The sequence below is a fragment of the Chelonia mydas genome, chromosome 2 (assembly GCF_015237465.2).
Source record: "Chelonia mydas isolate rCheMyd1 chromosome 2, rCheMyd1.pri.v2, whole genome shotgun sequence".
Taxonomy (NCBI): Eukaryota; Metazoa; Chordata; order Testudines; family Cheloniidae; genus Chelonia; species Chelonia mydas.
Window position 1 is genome coordinate 172,153,918 of NC_057850.1, and position 22,022 is coordinate 172,175,939.

Here is a 22,022-nt window from a genome sequence, read left to right on the forward strand (position 1 = left end):
GACTTGAATCCCAACTTCTTCAAGCACGCTGACATAGGCATTCTAGCTCAGGGGTGATGGGAGGGCGTCACTTTAAATAAGGGTGAGTGCTTGTGACAATCCAAAGTACAAGTTCCATGGGGCTTTTTCTCATAATGTAGTGTGCCAGTGGGGTGAGGAAAAGCCTCCTGAGCACTCTCAGTGAGTGTCCTCTCACTGAACAACTTCTGGGTTTCACTAAGACTGCTGACCAAATCCTGAGGTCTTTAACTCAGTCTTTACCCAAGAAAGCTCCCACCGACGTCAACGTGCATACCACTCAAGTGCTGAACTCAATGGGAGTCATCTGCCTCAGTGAAAACTGAGTTAAAGGCCCCAGGATTTGGTGCCGTAATTGCATATCACAGATGTAATTTGGAACTGGCTGTTTTCTTGTAGTCATTCTAAACAATTACTTAAGGTACAAAAAGAGGCAGAGCTTTGTCACATTGCCTACTTTAGGCCAAACAGAAAACTGAAAAAGAAGCTACTTACAATACTGAAGTCTCCAAAGGGACTTACAGTAAGGATTACATTTTCAGTGACTTTTGAATGGTTATGTACAGTCAACCTTCTAGTCCTCTAATGGGCCTATGAATTGGTACGGGCATCCAGCCAATCAAAGTGCATGACCGCTAATCAGACAGAAATATGGTGACTTGCTTGTGAGTTGGTTGGTTGGTTGGCTGGCTGCCCCCCCGCCCCCCTTTTTTTTTTTAAACACTAGCAACCTGTTTGGGTTTTTTAGCTGGCTGGCTAAGGGGATGAGGGCTGTGTTTCCTTGCTTTCTTTTTCTTTTCTTTAAAGCTTATCTTTGGAACCTTCCTTATGTTTCCTTTAATGCTCCTCTTTGTTCACAGAGCAGGAGACTGGCAGATGCAAAAAAGATGCATGTTGCAACGACTGATAAGGAACCTGAGGCAGCTAAACAGGAACTCCAGCAGCGGTGGGCAGGAAAATAAGTGGGGTACCTTCATTTGGGGGATCTGCTACCCCATCACACTGCTCTGTGAGCTCCGTGAAATGATTTTGCAGGATGAATTGGTTGGCTGAAAGCTCCCTGAGGAGGGTCTTAGCTGTGGTTCAGCAGGCAGGGTGAAGGAGGCCCAGAGTCTGAGTTGGGATATTTAAAAAAAAAAAAGAAAAAAGCTTAGAACGCACAAGGAACTAACGCTGACATTTACTAAAACAAATATGTTTTTCTCTAAATAAACAAATTAAAAAAATTAAAAGGAGGCTGAATATTTTCTCCATGGATGCTTAGTAAAGATTTGTGCCGTGTTGTATTTTTGTATACAGAAATAGTGGATTGCAGTTGTTCCCATGAGAAATTGAACTTTCACACTGGATACAGTTAGACAGGAACATGCGTATGAAGGACGAGGTACGCAACAGCCCGGACAGGCTTAACTCCTGAACTCATCATTTTAAAAATGTGCCTCTCTCTCTCTATCCAGGAAAGGCTACTCTTCCAAGCTATAAATTCTCCTTGCAAGGCGAATATTTCTGAACTACCCACATTTTCCTGAGCCCAAAGTGCTCATGGATGAAGAAAGTGTGCGAGATATGAAGTGTAGATAGTCCAGAGCTCCACTGTGAATCAGATCCTAAATGGTATAGGTCAAAAGAGTTCAAGCACCCAAGCTCATATTTAAACATCTAAATATAGATTTGCACACCTATCTTTATGCATGCCAGTTTGAACATTTTAGATTAATCACTAAAACATCACATTCCAACCTCCACTGCTAAAAACAAAGCCACCAAGTTCAATTCAGCTCTGGAAATGTTAGTGGTAGATTGCTGTTCATTCCATAAGCTAGACTATTCTACACATTGGGCATTCAAAGTCTTCCAGTGGAATAATCTACTTAATTATGTTTTACATCATCAGTACACAGGAAATATATCTATTGCATGTCTAAGTTGCCAATTAGCATATTTTCAAAGTGTTGATGCTATTTAAGATAAGCATAAAAAACAATCAAAATGCATTCAGCTCCTCCTAGGCTTCAGCCACTTTAATGAGAACTCCCTCCCGCCCCATTATTGCAAGCAGGTTTACAATACATTGGGTTCCTGAATGTTGGGGCTCATTTGAATCTCTTCAATGCCATTTATAAAGGACATGATCTGATTGGGGGAAAAAGATAAAATAAATGGAATGTGAAATTGTATGAACAGTTCTGCACTAGAAATCCCATCCCATCCTATTTACTTTTTCTTAAGTAAGATAATTAAATTTGTATAGGTATAGATATGGCTATAGGTTAGATGCTACATTGCAAAGCCACAAGGGTTTGTGATCTTGTTAACATGATGGCTGTCATAGTTTGTTTTGTTTTGCATGAGCCAGAGCTCATTATAGAGAGCCTGCTGTCATTCACCATTGCCTTGTGTCTTTTTAACAGAACATTTCTCAAATGAGTGGCAGGGCATATGTGTTTCAATCCATTCTGCACTTGAGTTTTTGTGTCTGGTCCTGCTCCCTCTAAAATCAATGGGACTTCAGGATTTGGGCCTAAGACAGGAACCACTGTAGGCTGGGATTTTAAAAAGTCCCTAAGGGAGTTGGGCACTTAACTCCCATATGTGCATTTACAAATCCCAGCCATAACTTTTAGATCACTTTGCTTTCAGCCATCCTTTTCAGTTGTCTATTTGGCTACCTTCTTTACAGAGCTACCACAGTCTTATTCACGGCGAGGCTCAAAAGATACTGTAGTTCTCCATATTCCTAGTGGTGCAGTGATATGGCCTACTATAAGCCTCATCCTATTTTGGTTAGCTAGTTTGCTGTGCAGAAGAGGTGAACTAAAAACAAGTCTCACTGCTGGGGAGGGTAACAGCAACTCTGCACTTGCAGCAGTCCCCTGCTAGGCAATCCAGGGATTGACACTGATAGTTGCTCTAGTAGGAATCACTTACCCTCCAAGCTAGAGGTAAGACGCCAGATAAGCAGTAGCCTGTAAAAAGGGATTTTAAAAAAGAGAAAACCAGGGGGAAAGATTAAGATAATTTACCCTTGTATATTGCATCCATCATAAATCCATTGTCAGTATCTATTGTTCAAGTACCTGACAAACTTCGATTTCTACCCTCTCCATAAAAGCCTTCGTTGTTGGTAAAGTTGTGTACCTTTCATTGTTTTATAATAAACTGGAAATGAGTAACAGTGCGATATCAAAGGAAATAAAACTCCAGTTGCTATTGCTGCTGGGGTTGCCTTCTGAATGTGGCTTATACAATATTTCATCTGTGCTGACACCTTTCACTCTCAATTATTTGGCTGCTGTCAAAACAAATCAATCAAATTATAGCACTGTGTCTTCATGTTACCATTCCATTGTAAGTTGGCTGCATTAGCTTTGAAATATATGGAAGTATAAATTTTATCTCTATTATTTATGTAATGCAACTTTCTCCCTTGTGCATTATCTTACAAACATAGCAAACTCAAATGATCTCATGTCAAATGTTGAATATATATATATACACACTTACTGCTAAGAAATTTTAAAATAATGGCACGCACGGGAACATAAACATATAAAAATACACTTGATAACAGTTTTATACATGTTACCAACACTAACCTACTGATGTCACAAATACGATGTGGTTTTAATTTTGGATACAAGTCTACCGTTGTGTACACGTCAGGTAAATGTAATTTAAGACGATATGATTCTGTACCATAGCTTCCACTAGAATGCTGAAGAAAGGTGAAACAAAGAGATCAAAAGAACTGATTCTTTTAGCAGTAAAAAAAAAATTGCTGAGCAAAACCATTATTTTTTAATTATGCTACATTGTTGCATAACGAATGTTGTCTTCTTTTAAAATGCACAAACAACATGGGTTAGTATAGGAAAGGAAAGGCTTACATTTAAGTGACAGAATCGGAAAGAAAAATATTTTGGTGGTACTGTTCACACTTCTGTAGTCACCATTTTAGCAGCATATAAACTCTAAACCCTTTCTTGAGAGTAGTTTTTCCATGTAAACATAATAAAAAGTTAGTTTTCAGGTTCTTAGCTGAAGCCCTGAAAATAAGCCATTTACATCAATTCCATTCCTTTTTAGCTAGAGTGCATGACTCTTGCTACTGCTCCTACTAATATAGAGATGCTTAATACATAGGTTATACATGGAAGCACATAACAGATTTGTAAACACCAGTTTATAAGAAATCCTTCTTATTCGTCACTACTGATATAATGGGAAAGCAATAATGGTCAAGAACACAGTAAAAATATATATTCAGTACCTTTTGGCACATGAATAATTTTAGAAGTCAAGCTGGGGCGGAGGATGCGAGAGACAAAGACCAGGAACATATGGACTGGGTGAGGAAAGAGGACAGAAGGCAAACACACAAAAACGGAAAGATACCCATGGACCAGAGTCTGTAAATCCAAATAAATGTAATTGAACTCAATGGAGCTACACCAGCAGAAATGAGATTATCATCTCGCCTCTACATGGAATAAAATATTTCTTTTTAACTGTGTACAATATAAAACAACTTATCACCACAAAGTACAAAAAAGATATGAAAGAAGGTATTATAAAATTCATCAAGCGTACACCTGCTTAAGTCCAAAAAATGACTTACGTGATGTCATAAATATAAAGGGAAGGGTAAACCCCTTTAAAATCCCTCCTGGCCAGAGGAAAAATCCTCTTACCTGTAAAGGGTTAAGAAGCTAAAGGTAACCTCGCTGGCACCTGACCAAAATGACCAATGAGGAGACAAGATACTTTCAAAAGCTGGGAGAAGGGTCTGTGTCTGTCTGTATGCTGCTTTTGCCAGGGACAGAACAGGAATGGAGTCTTAGAACTTTTAGTAAGTAATCTAGCTAGGTATGTGTTAGAGTATGATTTCTTTAAATGGCTGAGAAAAGAACTGTGCTGAATAGAATGACTATTCCTGTCTGTGTGTCTTTTTTGTAACTTAAGGTTTTGCCTAGAAGGATTCTCTATGTTTTGAATCTAATTACCCTGTAAGGTATCTACCATCCTGATTTTACAGAGGTGATTCCTTTACTTCTATTAAAAGTCTTTTTGTAAGAAAACTGAATGCTTTTTCTTTGTTCTAAGATCCAAGGGTTTGGGTCTGTGGTCACCTATGCAAATTGGTGAGGATTTTTTACCAAACCTTCCCCAGGAAGTGGGGTGCAAGGGTTGGGAGGATTTTGGGGGGAAAGACGTGTCCAAACCACATTTCCCAGTAAACCCAGATAAAGTCTGGTCGTGGCAGTGGAAATCCAAGGGTAAAATAATTTTGTACCTTGGGGAAGTTTTAACCTAAGCTGGTAAAAGTAAGCTTAGGAGGTTTTCATGCAGGTCTCCACATCTGTATCCTAGAGTTCAGAGTGGGGAAGGAACCTTGACACATGATGTCAGTTGGGAGTTTGCACCAACACAGAATGCATTTAAGATACATGTACTCTGTGGTTTCTATGCTTGAGATGGTGGAGATTCAGAAATATTGGCTGACATCCTGGGTGCAGTGAAGTCAATGGAAGTTTTCCATTGACTTCAGTGAGGTGAGGTTTTCTCACGTGGCTGTGCATCAGATGTTAGTATTCCAAGGGCTCTATACACTCTACTACTGTGTGTGCAAGGTTGCAGGGGTCAAACCAAATGGGACCTGGACCCTCCAAGTTGAAGGGGGAAAGCAACACATTTGCACCAGTCCTGTGGGAAACTCTCCAAGGTGTTCCCAGAAGGGTTGGGGCTCCACAGTTTGGGAAGGGAGGGTTGTGGACAGCCACAGTGGGCCTGGGGAAGATGATACCATCTTCCCCACCCCCAAAATCCCTAGTATGCTGACTCCCTCAGCATTTCCTTATGGGGTGTCCCCCTGGCCATAGGAAGTGGAATCTAGTGGGAAGTATGGAAGTACCACTCCCAAGTAATTTGCGCTGCCATGAAGAAAAGCTGATGCCCCAAGGGCCAGGGAATTTCCCTGCAGATCTCAAAACACGCTCAAGTCCAGAGTACTAGGACCACTGCTTTTGTTGCATGAAGGGGAACTATCTATCTACCCCCTCTTGCCCATAGAGGGACAATTCAGATGCTCACAATCTACACGTCCATCTAATTTTCATAAATTGAGGTTACTAATCTATTTTCAGATCCTAGGAACCTCCTCAAAGCACTTTCATGGTTTGGATGTCATTGGAATCCTGCAATGGAATTGCAGCTGTACTAAGTACAGACAGGGAGCATACAATTCCCTACCTGGCGTATTCTCCTACTTTGAAATTAAGCCTGTAAATGTCTCTTTTTCGCTCCAATGTTTGTGTTGCTGCAAGAGATTGTTATCCTGTGACAACATGTTTCCCTAGCACTCCCTCTATATGATATACTATATTTACACTCCATGTTCAGGTGCCTCTCGTTCAATTAATGCTCCAGTGCTTCAAGGATGAGTTGATGTGCATAGGTCATAATGTGGAGCATGCCTTTTAACACTGAATATATATAGATTTAAAACTCTGAGATACAGAAACCTATAGCAGATGCACAGTATCTATTCCTTCTGTTTTACTGTTATTTATGAAAACATAAAGGTTGCCTGGGCATTACTGAATATTAATTTACATACTGAATACACTTAATACACATTGACTGCATACTATTATAAGCTGGATGTAACTTTTTTATGGGCTGAATTAAATCCTCACTGAGATTGATGGGGTGTGAACACACACTTCAATTAGCATAATTGTACAGATAAATTAATTCCAAAACTCCACCTAAGACAAAAGGGTTATATGAACCTGCCCAGGATTTTTTGAATGGGTGAGTGGAGGGGCTTTTGCTGAGTATTGTTTTGGGAAGACTATGTGTGAGGGAAGGGAGAACAGAGGCAAAGAGCAAGAAAGCCAAGTAGCAGCCTGTGAGCACAGTGTATGACCTGGAAAAAGGCTAAAGAGAGAGCTTCTGAGTCTGCTGTTGGCTAAAGAGGCTCGTGCTCTAAGCTAAGAAACTGTATGTTAGTTACTGGTTCCTCCTGCTTTTGGAGAAACAGGACTTTGTAAGTTCCTTGTAAGTAAACAAAACTGCACCAAACTCCATGATCATTTTCTGCTCCCAGCTGGAACGTGCCCAGGCCCCTGAACTTTGACTAATTGCTCAAGTCAAAAAGGCAAGAATACAATATAATAACCCATATGAAATTAATGCATTCTAAGGGCCTGAAACCATTGGTGCAGGGCTGGCACTCTTCTTTGAGTAGTTGCACACGTGGCAGGACTGTAGGGTTGGACCGTAAGCTTTAATCACATTCTGAGATACCTAGGCCTATATCAGCACTTACAGTTTGCCAAATCATTTACAATGAATGGCTGTCAAAAATGTAAGGACTGGTGTGGGAACCGAACTTCATCAACTAAACAACACCAGAGCACACCACATTATGAACAGTAGCTCCCCTGCAGGCCCAGTTTCCATTTTCAGATCAACTTTGACTGCACGCAGAATTTTTAAAAAGGTCCCACAAAATGTTTCAAGTTGAATTCATGTAGAGACGTTTAGCAAGAAGGGCATTATACAGCTTCAACGCTTTCCACAACAATTAAAAAAACAAAAAACAAAACACACAACTTCTTTCTCTCCAGGAAATGACACAGAACTAGACAGATTTTAAAGAAATTTCATTAAAAAAACTTGGCTCCTAGGCTATTAACTTGTATAATATATGGATTCAAAATCTGTATTAAAAAAGCCTGTAAACTCAGCTGGTCAATAAAGACTTTGTTGTTTTTACGAGTCCCTAAATATATATGTACTCGATTAGAGTCTTGCTGGTCTATCAGGAACAGAAGTTTCTAGCCAGGAAGTTTTTATAAGGACTTTATTAATACAAATTCCATTGAAAAACAAAGGAAATTAAACCACAAAGACTACAAATGTCTGACTTAACTCCACCAAAGCAAGGAAATTATGAGTGAAGGCTGCAAATCCATCACAGTAATCCATCGGTAATTCACCTTGTGTTACTTACTGCTAGAGTCTAAGATCAGTGTATATATACACGTGTGTATACCACAGGGGTGGCCAACCTGAGCCTGAGAAGAAGCCAGAATTTACCAATGTGCATTGCCAAAGAGCCACAGTAACACATCAGCAGCCCCCTGTCAGATCCCCACCCCCAAAGTCTCCCACCCCACTAGTAGCACCTAACTCTTCATCCCTGCACCTCCCACTCACTGCGATCAGCTGTTTTGTGGTGTGCAGGAGGCCGGGGGCCGTGGGGGGGAGGGCAGAGGAGGAGCAAGGGCACAGCAGACTCAGGGGAAGGAACGGAGGCCTCGGGGGAAGGAGTGGAGAGGGGCTTGGGCCTGGGGCAGAGTCAGGGGTTGAGCAGTGAGCACCCTTCAGCACATTGCGCCTGTAGCTCCAGCCCCGGAGTTGGTGCCTATGCAAGGAGCCACATATTAACCTCTGAAGAGCCGCATGTGGCTCCGGAGCCACAGGTTGGCCACCCCTGGTATAGCATGTGTATGTATCATTCTATCTGCATATGACCCACCAGGGTATGTAGCATACATGCTACAATGTTGAGGCAAGGCACAAAGTGGCAAGTAGCAGCTAGGATTTTCACTTTCATTCTGAATTTCATTGTTTCTGTAACATTGCAGTAATTTAAGAGTTTAACATTACATGACTGAATTTTCTGGACATTAATTTAAATTTGTCAGGGCCTAAATTCAAGAAGATTAAAGGCTCCTGAAACAGGTGCAAAAAATACTTCAAAAACAGCATTAAAATGCATTGATGTTCTGGCTGACAACAACTCCATTTACAACCCTGCACACATATTATTCCTGACAGGAGCAGTATCAGTCTGAGATTGGGGCAGGGGTGAAAGAACGCCAGTACGGGCCGGTACGGCGTACTGGTAAAAAGTGGCCACTGGTACTGGCCCCAAAACAGCTGACTTTAAAGCGGTGCCACTTTAAAGTGTTTAATGTTACTTTCACCCCTGGATGGGGGACTAGTTATTGGTGAACAAAGGGGTGTATTCCCATACACACTCGTCTCATACTTAAGTCATTCTTCAATTCCCAGCTTACAGCATATGCCATGGTGGTGTCTGCAAAGTGACCAAACCCTGGGTTTTGGTTGGAGCCAGAAGAGGAGAGCACAACTATTGCCCTGCCCATCTGCTGCTTGGCATGTGTTTCTGGAGGGCATCTTTGTGTACAGGCTGCCAGAATTTAGCCTCAGACGTTTGGTTGATTGCAATCAATCCTGTTTTAGAATTAATCTTATCAGCACAGCCTTTTTATACCTCACTTATGTTCCCCCACAACTGGGAGCAGTACTGGAGTGAAAGGTTGGCATAGGTCTGTTGGAAATCAACAAGAGAGCATGCAAACTTTAATGCTACTGCGTCTCAATGTCTCAGGTGTTAGGTCTTTAACTTACGGGGCAGAAAATATAAAGAATAAATCACTAGCACTCTGACAGTGATCAATAAATAACAAATAATAACTAATAAAGCCCTGAACCTTTCACATTCACTCCCTGAAGCTACTGTTTTGCCACTGTAGAAGATGAGCAATTAATAACATTGGGCCAGATCATTCCCTTTTGTAGGAAAACTCACAGGCAGAGCCTTCTGGGGGGATAGTCTATTCTCTCTTTTATGACCCTGGAAGAAGAAAAGCCTAGACATCCCCCCCGCCCCAACACTGTGAGTCTTGGGACATCTGCCAGAGGCACAGTGTCTTCTGTGTGGTCTCTGCTCCAGCTTCAGGGATCCTTGCTCACCCTCCAATTCCCTTCCAGTGTGGCATCAGAGGAATCAGGTTGTCAGGGAATCTTGATGTGGTGGTAATAAAGGAAGTGTCCTAACCTGGAGGAGCATACATACAGTCTAGGGCTGTATCAACTTTCGCCTGGATTTCCAATGTGGAATATGTGCCCTCTTCCCTCAAATCCTTTCCCTTCCCTTGCACAAATCCCTGGACCCACAAAGGTAAGGAGGTTGGTATTATAGAGTGACTGACCCCTCCTTTCTGCAAGCAATTTCTGGAGAGATGATTCCTTCCACCCATCTCCACCTTCTCCATTATTTTCATCAGTTTTAGAAGATGGACCACCCCCTCTCCCTTAAACCTTCCATGCAGCTGGCAGTTCTCAAGTAAGAAAGGTACTTACAGCTCAAATAGTACTGCTCATCTGCTCATCCCAAAAAACTGTACAAAGGTGAGCAAATAGTAGCCCAATTTTTGGTAGGTGGGGCAGCAAGGGATATTCAGTGACTTGTCCGAGGCTACACAGTGAGTCAGTGGCAGAGCTAGGAATAGACCCCAGGTCTCCGGGCACCCAGTCCCATGTCCTATATACTGCAACTGTGTTATATATAGCCTTCATATAGTGATGGTTGCGTATCTGGACTGAGGGTTTCACTGAAATTGCTACTGAGTGTAGCTCTTCTTCTTGGTCCTTGTCATTCTTGTTCTGGTTCTGTTAGTATAGTACAGAAGTACCTGGGAATAAACTATTCCTCTCAGTGAAACATCATTTTGATTATTACTGACATTGCTGCTCATTAAAATACACAAGTAAAACACAGACTTTCTGTAAGCTCTGAAAGCTATTTCATGTTACTTGAAGGGGAATACAAATGAATAGGGACTGTATCATTTTAGTTAAAAGAGGGAAATGTTCTAAGAACTGGAATCTGGACTCTAGATCAGTGAGCAATTGAGGTTTGTAGTTTATTTCTTTTCTGTCTCTTTCTTGTTTTTTATACTTATCCAATATCTGACTATTAAGCTGCATGTTCATGGGGAATGAAGAAAGTGCATGTTGTTTACTTTATATCTGTTCTGCAATTAAAGATACACTGCTAAGTTAAGATGAAACAAGATCTAATAAATGTAAACAATTCATTTTGCCTTTCTGGGACTATTATGTCTTTACACTGACTGATCAGATCTGTACGTAAATAATGACTTTTTTTTTAAAATCCTTTATCTATGTTTAGTGTTACCATATCAGTGTATTTTAATGGCTATCTTCCAGCTCACCAGCTGTTTAATCCATTTCTTTCTCCATTGTATTGCAGTTAAAAAAATGACCTGCTGCTGTTTAAATAATGTAATTTAATGATTTCACATTTTCAGCCACACAAGGCTTTCTTTCAGCTCTGAAGCCGTTCACTAATGATTTGGGGAGATAGTTTGTTCTTGTTTCTTCTAGAACCTGGGACTGAGAAACTCAGACTTACAAATAAATTATTGGCACCCACTTTAGAAACATTACAATTTGCAGTGAAAATAAAACAGATAAGATTCGGTATTATGGGGCCAGAATTTCCAACTTGTTGATTCCTCTTGGCAGCAGACTGAGAGGTTCAAGTATTATTCAGCCTCCAAAACTGTAAAGGACTCTGCAACATTGTTGCATTAAACCTGACATAATATATAGTTGAGATAGGTGCACTGGACCTGAGGTTCCCAAAGTGTTGTCTGTGGACCATGGTGGTCTGTGAAACACATGCTGATGATTCAGAGAGAGCTGGCTGGCACCAGGATGCTCCTTCTCATTTCCAGCTGCTATACTGGACAACTAAAATGCATTAATTAATTTCCATCAAAGCAATTGCTATAGGTGCCACGGGGATGTAAAGGGAAGGTGAATGAGAGAGGAAGTAAGATCCTTAGCAATTCCTGGGAATTGCTAAGCATCCCCAGTTCCCAATGAATTCAACCAAAGTTGAGGGCACTCAGCAGCACCCCAGAGAACACTCCTCAACAGACCTGAGGACAAGAGAACAATAAAACTATCAGGTGTTCAGTGCCACAAAAAAGCAAATGCTGTAATGTGGTATCTAAGGCAGATGGACAGGTATATCAGAGAGGGCATCTCCATGCAGAATAGTTGATCCACAGGCAGAGTGTTCCTGAGCTCTGACGCACTAAGAAAATCTATTACTAGATTGGAGAGAGAAAAATGTTTAGAAAAACCTGACCTGAGAACTGAATTTCAGGGAACTGAATTTGGACAGCCTAGAGACAAGTCTGCTCAGAAATGGAGGGATGAAGATCTAGGTGAACCTGCTACGGGTTAATTGAAAAGGTGGCAGCTGAGAAGGTTGTTCATATTAGCCAACACAAGGATGGCTAGATGCAATGGACTAAAATTAAAGATGAAAAAACTTGGCCTAAATAGTAGACAACACTTCCTCTGCTTTTCTAGAATCTGCTACCTCTTTCCTCTTCCCACAGTCTCACCACTGTTGGTGTGTCAAACTTCTCTTCTGTGCTTCAGTTCCCCATCTGTGAAATGGGGATAATAGCACGGGCCTACCTCACTGGGGTGTGGTAATGATACATACATTCCTGTTGTGAAGCGCTCCGATTCTATGATAATGGGGACCATATATGTATATAGATAAATAAAAGTTTTCAGCACTGCTGTACTTATTGATACCACTAAAGTCACACAATTTTGTTGCTGCTAGGGAAAGTTAGCCAGGAGAAAATGGTTAAGGATGGGCATTTTAACTGAATCTGTGCCCTGTCCCTTACTCCCTTTTTAAACTATTTTAGTCAAGGTTTTGGAGGAAAATTTTACACCTTATCAGATCAGGGCTTTCAAAACCCATGTTTAAAAGTGATCTTAGTGTATATACTCATTGGCTGAAACCACCAAGACTGAACTCAAGTGCATTGGTTGTAGCTCTTAGGCCATACCATCCAATTTAGCAAAGCACAATGAATTAGTGACGTAAGAGTTCCATGAGCTTATGTTTATTTATAATACTATATACACAGAAATCATAAGCTGGTACACTCTTGAGTGGAGGGATACATTTTTATAATGCCTGTTTCCTCATTAAGATTTTATCATCTACCTACACTAAAAGGCCTCTTCCCATCACTTTGTTATCTCTGCTTTTACCCGGTCCTGTTCCTGCATTATTTTTTTAATCTTCAATTCCCTACTTTACATGCACTTTCAAATTTTAAACAAGCAAAATTTGTGCATTAGTGTGTCCTTTTCATCTATGATTTATGAATGACAGGTTCCTCGGTGCAGCTTAATGGTATGAGAGAGACATTATTTTAAACATTAAAGTGAAAACCATTTACAACTATGATAAGAGAGGTCTGTTGAAATTAAACTTTAAAACACACACAAGGTAAAGGCAAGTAGTTGCACCAACAGGTGAAAGTACCAGGCACACAGTTTTGTTCAACACATTAACTGTCTCTCCTCTTCTCGGTTTCACAACCTGTAGACACTGGTGCTTCAAACAATCCATCAAGTCATCAGCTGCAACTGAAGTTTAATTGCCTAAAAAGTACTTAGAGTGCTGTGTAGAGCATTCACTTAATTGAACTCCCATCTTGTCTTTGGAAAACTTTTTCCAGCATTTAGATCAGGAAAGAAAAATGGGGGCGGAAGTTAAAGCTATATTTGATTCTTCACTCACACCCTCCATCGCTTGCATACAGGATGTGTCCCTCCCCACTAAAACTACTCTTGCAATATCGTTATGGGTTTTTTTGCTAACACTTTGCCTGTTGTACATTGTGCAACTCAACTCATGAGCAACCTCCTTCGAAGAAGCAATAAACACCATTGAGAATAATAAGTAAATTCCTTTATACTTAATATTGGATAAACTCCTTGACTGCGGCAGTGTTATTGTTATGGTACATTCATGTGCCAGGAGTGAACATACGGAACAACAACAGTTACATTTTACTTCGCTGTGCTGGGTTTTCAGTCTGACTTAAGATAATAAACACAATGGGTGAGAGAGATCTAGGTCCAGATTCTCTGCTAAGGCGAACACAGTACACCTCAGGACATGGGGGCAGGGGAATGCACAGGTGAACTTTGTACTCTGAGTCAGGTATGGTGTCTATTCTAAATTTAAACAGCATTCAATGGCCACAAGGGGCTGAAATGGCAGCCAGGGACCAGAGTGGAGTAGTGAAATCGTGGCCACACCCCCTATACTGCCAGTAGAGATTAGGAGCCACTTCACCATCTCTGTGCCACCAGATGATATCATTAGTGCCACTTTGTGCTCGTACGATGTAGCATAGCCCCAACTGATTGCACCGCACTTGAGAATATGGGCACTGGTCTTTAAATTTTCCTATAAAGCTCCATGCACACATATGTTGCTATAACAGCCACAATAAGAGTAATGTGCCCTTGATGGATGCAACAGCCTCTTTATTTTAAACTGACACTCACGCACTTTATTTTAGTAGCTGCAGTGAGAGAATTAGCTTTATCACGGCATGACTTTTTTAGTATAACCTAGACCACTTTAGGAAGAACCAGTAGAAAGCAGGAACTAATTTTTAAGCGGAATGCAAATGCCACTTTGCTTCGTTTGCTCTTAGAGGGCCTGTTGGTTGGAATGCACACTGTTGTGGCGTATATGGCTAACGTGCCACCAGCCACCTCATAAATGGGAGTATGGTGCAGCAATACGCGTCCTGGAGAGTCTAAGAGCAGTTACAGAAAGGATGCTTTTATAATGTGGAAATCAAATAACAAGATACTTCTAAATGACCACATCCTGATACTAAGCTTTTAGCTGCACCTCTTCCTTTACTCTTCCCTACTCTCTCAGCTAAGATTCAGCATTGGCCAATCTTATTCGAGTTCACAATGCTATTTTAAAATTTTAAGTGAACAGTGAATTAAAGCCATCAACCAGTATGATAGAGCAGACCAGTTAGCTATTTCCAGGATCTCAGAGAACTGGCCTGTGGAACGAGAGAGAAGAATACTGACACAAAATGTTTATGAAAAATGCAGTATAGATTTGGTAACCTTTCAGTATATTTTTACTATTTCAAAATAATTAAGGTTTTGAATTTTCAATAAAGATTTGGCACCATGAATAACCGTTTTTGTGGACAAATGGATCTACCTGTGAAAATACAGATTGATGAGGTTTACCTTGTAGATTTTGCAATGGCAAAGTCATAATGCCTCCTGCTGCAGCTGCTGCTACCAGCCCTTGGATGTTGGTGAGATTAGCTGTAGGCAGAGTTAGGACCAGTCCTTGTTGACCACCCAGTTGTCCAGCCATGTTGAAGGGAATAAGGATAGGTTGATTTAGGGCTGGAGTGCCTCCTGGCATCACCCCCGCTACCGCTGAGGCTAACTGTTGAGCTGTCAGTAATGGCTGTAATGAAACATATACAGTAAGCATATTTTACTGTATACCTGAATAAGAAATAGCACCGGTATCACTGTACATGTGCCTGGGATCACCTGTAATATTACAGTTTGTACATGCAATTACAATGCACCGTTTCTAATGTAAGAACATACACTTCCCTCCAACACAAAAAGCCTTGAAGATCCTGAAGACCGAGGCTGGAAACCCTGGTAATCATATCCAACCCACTGATCTCTGAAATCAGAGCCTGACTTAAGTTGCATCAACTTTGTAAAGAATTTACTGTACGTGCCCCAGAGATGGTTTCTGAATTCAAGAAGGCCAAATTCAACCAAACCTACAAGTATTTAAACTCAAACTTTCCCAGAGCTCCAGTTGCAAAATTAATAATTTCCAGGAGCTATGTGATGCAAGGGATGCTCAAAGACTGCAGTATAAAGTAGGCTGGAACATCAAGCATCTGCTTGCCTTCCCAGGGCAATTGACCGAATGCAGATATCCCTATACAAAGTGACACAGAAAATCAAGCACTTTGTAACTGTTCAGAAGAACAGTATAACACCCATACCTTACTGCAAAAAACATTTGGCTTAATAAAATAATGAATGGATTTTTTTATTAATGCAGGAGCTCTGTGTGACTATAGGACTGTCAAATCCAATAAGCTAAACTTGCATTAAAATTGCATTAACTTTTTTTTATATTAAATCATGACCAGTGCTTCCAAAGTAACTGATGTAAGGTTCAAATAACTTCATTTTATAAACACACAAACCATTTACATTTTACTCTCTGGAAAAACATATAGAAACAAACCTCGTCTGTTTGTTTTTAATGCAAGACCACATACAGAATATTTTTTTAAAAAATATGTGTCACTTCCATATCTTCTCTGTACATGTTTGTGTAATAAAACTTCAGCCAAACAATTTATCACCATATTTTCTATATTTATACGGTTAGGTAATTTTCATTCATTGTTAATTACTTTAATCAAACTGCAATTTTAATTAGGCTAAATGAAAGGAACTGACCTGGGGCCCAACCGGGAATGCTGGGTGGGACTGACTGAGCTGATGCTGATCAGCTGTGCTTGTATCAGACAGCACTGGGTTTCCTCTGGCCCCTAGAATTCAAAGAGAAGCTCTACATTAATATCTAGCCCAGGGACCAACACATTACATTTTACTCTGATGTCACATAACATCAAGCTGAAAATGATACGCTAAAGTGGTTTATCAATAACGCAAGCACTCAAATCACTTATCAGCTGCATAAATTATGCTAACATTCATTCAGGCCAGACAGCTCATTCAGGGAGATACTGGAATCTGACAGCAGTGAAACTGAAGCTATCATCAACTCAGCTAATGTGGATTGCATTATACATCAATTTACACACAGTACATGAATACTGTGTGTGTGTGTGGCAATTGCATTTATAAGCTTAGGTGAGCAACAGCTATTCTAATTTCTCAAAGCAAAAATTATCTGGGACACAATCAAGTCACATCTACTTTATAACGCCTCTTTTTTTGTGGGGAGGGGGGCACATCTGAGGCAGAGAAACCTGTACCGCTCATGATAAAAGGCATTACAAAAACTGAGCGCAAACATGCTTCTAAACGGCACTTTCTTCTTGTTCTCTAATTATATATGGTAAAGCAGAGCTTGTCATAACCAAGGTGTTTCGGTGCCAACTGACACAATCAAAAACCAGCACTAACTATGTGCTTGAATCAAATATGCTGAGCACAGAACACCTTCCAATGTAGCTCTAGCTGGATTCTGCTGAAGATCACTGAAGAGATTTGAAAAACACCAAACAAACCCTAATAACTGTAACACAAGGTCAACAATCGGCTTTCAAACTTAAGGTTCACTCCTGCAGTCCTGACTAGGGCAGAACTCACACTGACTCACAACTTCTTCAAAGAGGACTGCAGGATCAGGCCCACTGTTTGTTTCTGTATCTGAAGGAAATGGCAGCAAGTATGAAAAGCAGCAGCCGGAGCACTGTAGTTTTAAATAAAGAAAATTCCTGGATACAATTTTAGGATTTCTGGTCGGTACAGCAGCTTTTGTTCTGTTAGTTTTCTTTCTGATGGATGGTTGAAATCCAATTCTAAGTAAACCTTAACAAGATCCCCTTTTCCAATGTTTGTCCTATGAATAGCAAGTACAAGGCAATTCAGAACCAGTTTATTGGCATGCCATGGTCTGTGACGGAAAAAAAGGATATGATTCTGTCATACTTATAAATTTTAAAGAAGGTATTATCAGCTCATTTAAAACAAATTCTTCTATATATTCTCCAAGGGGACAGACTTATAAATAATGGAAATGTGAAAAAAATACTTCATCACATTAAGGCACAAATAAAATTGACTGCTACATATTATTCAATTGACTTCTATCTCTACAGCGATGTGTCAATCACAACAGCATTTTATAATGGGATTAGGCAATAAATGTGCAGAGCCATTATGCAGAAATCTGATTAATTTGTAATATTTTTGTGTGTGCACAGAAAGTCAGAAATGGACATTGCTTTGGGAATATTTACAAGCGTTCTATTGAAATTTCTAAATTGATTTGGAACCAACTAATAAAAACACACAGACTTTTTGACATTTTATAAAGTGAAGTCTGTCAAAATAGGTTTGGCATTTTAATGACCACTGTCATTTAATAACTAGAATAAGCTGACCTATTATAATTGGTCAAGACTCCAACAACTGCCTAATAACGTGCATGAAGAGATTTAGGCATAGGGTGACCAGATATCCCAATTTTATAGGGACAGTCCCAATATTTGGGGCTTTTTTTAATATGGGCTCCTATTACCCCCCACCCCCGTCCCTATTTTTCACACTTGCTACCTGGTCACCCTATTTAGGCACTACATTTTTTGTGCGTGATTTATTATCTGCGATGCTTGGAAAGCATGGAATTTAACTGGATGTGCGCAATACTGTGAAAATGTACACAATCTGAGTTTTTATATGCATAACAATGTCCTCACTCAGGCAAAACTCAAACTGCCTTCAACATGACTCCTGCTTCTACAGGGACTGCAGGATCAGATCCATTATGAATAAACACCACTTTGCCTAGGCTTCTTTCCACATATCAGCATGTTCTTTATTTATCTTCATATGACAGCTGTATGCAAGGAATGATATTACATCAAAGACGCAGGTCCCATGATCCTGACTAGCCCACCACTGAGGTCAAATTAAATATCTGTTTTTGTTTGCCTGCTTGAAGAAGTCAGAGCTTTGTCTTGGACTATGATATTACTGATACAAGTTCCTAATATTGTATCCTGTCAATGAATTTGCCTGGAAAGGCTTCAGAGAAAGTACAAAGCAACAACCAAATGTCTATTAGTACATGATCCTATTTTAATTAATTAAGGGCCTGATCGTACAGCACTTACTCTCATGAATGTTCCCAATGAAGTTTTCATACATTTTTTATTTAGTGAACACTATTTTCTGTTATGTATACTGTATGTAACTTGCAATATTTAATCCTGTGAGAAGCAGTTTGTACAAAAGGTGTCAGACAAAATCAGACAATAAAACTAGAGTACTATTAAATTATAATTAATTATGTCGTTTTCTTATTGCATTGCATTAATTGCAATCAAATAGGATTTCATTCATTTTATATTGCTGTTTATTCAAGACACTGCATCTGTTTTTATTCCAGTGCATGAATGTTGTGCCTGCTTCTTCCAGCTCACTTTCCACACAGTTTAGGAGTCTCATTGAAATGGCATACAATTTCAGTGTATGAATGAGGTCTTACACAGTCTCCACATGAAATTATGCATGCTGTCTTTTCAGGATCAAAAAGGCATGTTTCCCCTCATGCCCATATTTATTTTTCTCATACACATGTAGTGTACTTAGTTTTATAGGCCCATCTCCTAATCTATCTGCTACAGCAGCCACTCCAGGCTCAAGTTTTCTTTCAAAGTCAGGAGGGAAATCTGCAGCTTGTTGGCTGAGCAGTGAGTAAATGTGGCAGAGCAAGAATTTCTGGGTGATTGGAGGTTCCACTGCATCACCCAAGCAAACAGAAGTTGTTCTCTGCCACCTATTATCTTCAGTGATAAGCCCAGGCACAGACGTCCAGGAAGGCAAAATACAGCCACAAAACGTTTGTAGAACGCTATGATTCATTCCTTCCCTACAGTATTATTTCTCTGAATTAGCAGGGCAGATTCTGCCATGCTAGAAGAATTCAGCTAACAAAACCAAGTACTGAGAGTACCTCATGTTATATTTACTGTTTGTGATTCACAGAATCATAGATGATGGACCAGAAAGCCATCGTAGGTTATTATCTAGCAGCAAGATTTCTAGCCTGTCCTTCCGCACAAGCTCTGGATTGTCCTCTCCCCTCTGTTTTAATTCAGTGGCTCTTAAACCATTTATTGTTGCTGGCTCAGTGACCTCCCTAGGCAAATGGGACCTTGGCTATTTTAAAAAGATTTGCCAAAGTGTTATTTTTCCAATGTCTGGATTCATGCCACTACCTCTTGTTAGATCAACTTCAACAACTGTACAGTCCTTTCACAAGGATATCACTGCTCTTTACAGACATGAATTCATTAAGCCTCGGAACACCTCTGTGAGTATAAGGCAGTATAACAACAGAAAGGGACTATAACAGAAATGGTTAGCAGTGTGAGATCAGCTCTGGCTGCTGTTTGCAGGGTACCCTGCACATATTAAGTGACCGGCTACTAAGCAGGAGCTACTGTCTCTCCCCATATGCAAGCGCACCAGGCTCTCTGCCCCTATAGAAAAAGATCTTGTGAATGGGCAGGCCTTCTAGCCAACTCTGATATTGGGATGAAAGTAATGGCATGAGTGCTCTGGACTTAAATCCTTCTCACATGAGGGAGGCGGTGTAGCCTAGTGGATAAAGCATCAGCCTATGAGTTAGGGGCCTGGGTTCTTTTCCGGCCTCTGCCACTTGTGAGCTTGGGCAAGACACGTCCACGTTACAGTCCCGTGCCTCAGTTTCCCCATCTGTAAAATTGAGATGATGATACAGATCTCCTTTATAAAGCGCTTTGAGATCTACTGCTGGAAAGTATTAGATAAGAGCTAGGTATTATTCTCATCTTTTTTCCTTTCCCAATTTTGAAAATCCAAATAAATAAAGTACCACACCTGGATCAGCTATCCCCTCTTCCCATGTTGATGTTTAGGGGAGGTTGTGTCCTCCACAATCTTCAGGAGGTCAGACTAGATGATCGTGATGGTCCCTTCTGACCTTATAGTCTATGTGAACGTACAAGTCTAATTACACTTGTAGGGAGGGTGACTGATCACCTTGTCCAATGTCATTCGGGGTGATCTGTCTCCTCCCTGGTACATAAAAGCTGTGGCATTTGGGCTGAGGGAGAGTAGAGATGGTGGGTGGGGTGGTCCATTTTGAAAATAGGAACAATCTTGTGCACAGGAGGGGAGCTGGAGCACAGGTTTACTAGCGGAGCCGCTCTCACAGGCAGGCTCAGACAGCATGCTCAATAATACCATGCTAACAGTCTGGGGAGCTGCTGCCAGGACACAAGCACCAACCTCGATACAGTTTTAATAATTAATAAATGTTTTTATTAATACCAAATTAATTATTAAAGCAGCCCCTCACCTGTCAAGGTGTTTGGAGTGCATGACAAAAAAACCCAAATGAAACTATTATGAAAACATAATGTAAAACAACCCTCTTAAAAAACCAAATAAAACACAGAGGCAGTAAAGAAAAGAAGAGGAAAAAGATGGAAGAGAAAGGGAATTAGTCGGGTCCTAAGTGTGGTTTTAATAAGAGGGATGTTTTTATGGTTAAAGGCACTGGACTGGTGGTCTGGTTTCAATTCCTGATTCAGTCATGGATTCCCGTATGACAATGTGGAAATTCAGTTCTCTTCTCCATCTGTCCTGTCTATTTAGACTGCAATAACTTCAGGACCATCTCTTACTACATGTCCAACAGATACAGGTCAGGATCTCAGTTGGGGCCTCTGCACGATACTAAATACTCCTATTGCCACTCATAAAATGCTTTTGAAATAAAAACTTGTTCAATTGTTTTTGAAAAGTGAGGAGAGACGAACCAGGGTAGATGTCAGCGGGGACTGAGCTCCACAATCAGACTAGCAAAGGCCTGCTAACCGTAGGTGAGATGATGGTGATGAAATCAGCATCAGTTCTAGCCAGGTCTTAGACTGTTTACCACACTTAGGTGGCTTCTGTGCCCCCCAATACCATAGCATGGAGCATCTCACAGTCTTATAATGTATTTATCCCCACAGCACCCCTGTGACGTAGGAAAGTGCTGCCATTCTCATGCACAGATGGGGAACTGAGGCAGAGAAAGGCTAAGTCACTAACCTATAGCAAAGCAAATCCAGATCCAACAAGTCCCAGACTAGCACCCTAACCACTGGACAATCCTTCCCTTCTACTGGACCATCTTTCCTGAAAACTTTGGTTTTGTTGATTTTTCAAAGCCTAACTTTTATAATTCAGCTAACTACAATAATAAAGTTTTGCACTAACAGAGCCAAATTCTGAAAATAAACGTTATTTTACATTACCATAGCAGTAAGGCAGCTACATGTGAATATAATGTAAATAAAGAAACTAGCATTTCAAGCAACTAAACATATTAAAATGCTCACTTCCAACCACTGTTCCCTCTAAGGTGTGCGCGTGTGCACACAGATCCTAAACCCGCACCCACGGCGAAACACCGCGCACACAAAAAAATGAAATACTACATCGGAGCCAGGCCGAAA

General features: G+C 40.5%; 1 protein-coding gene across 1 annotated transcript in view; it reads right to left on the reverse strand.

The window, feature by feature from the left end:
• POU6F2 (POU class 6 homeobox 2) overlaps positions 1-22,022 on the reverse strand; it is a 386,987-nt gene that overhangs the window by 204,088 nt on the left and 160,877 nt on the right. The window contains exons 3-4 of the mRNA XM_007058726.4: positions 16,237-16,328; positions 14,977-15,205 (exon numbers count right to left, since the gene is read on the reverse strand). Of these exons, the coding sequence (XP_007058788.4) occupies positions 14,977-15,205; positions 16,237-16,328 (321 nt within the window). The remainder of the gene's footprint in view (positions 1-14,976; positions 15,206-16,236; positions 16,329-22,022) is intronic.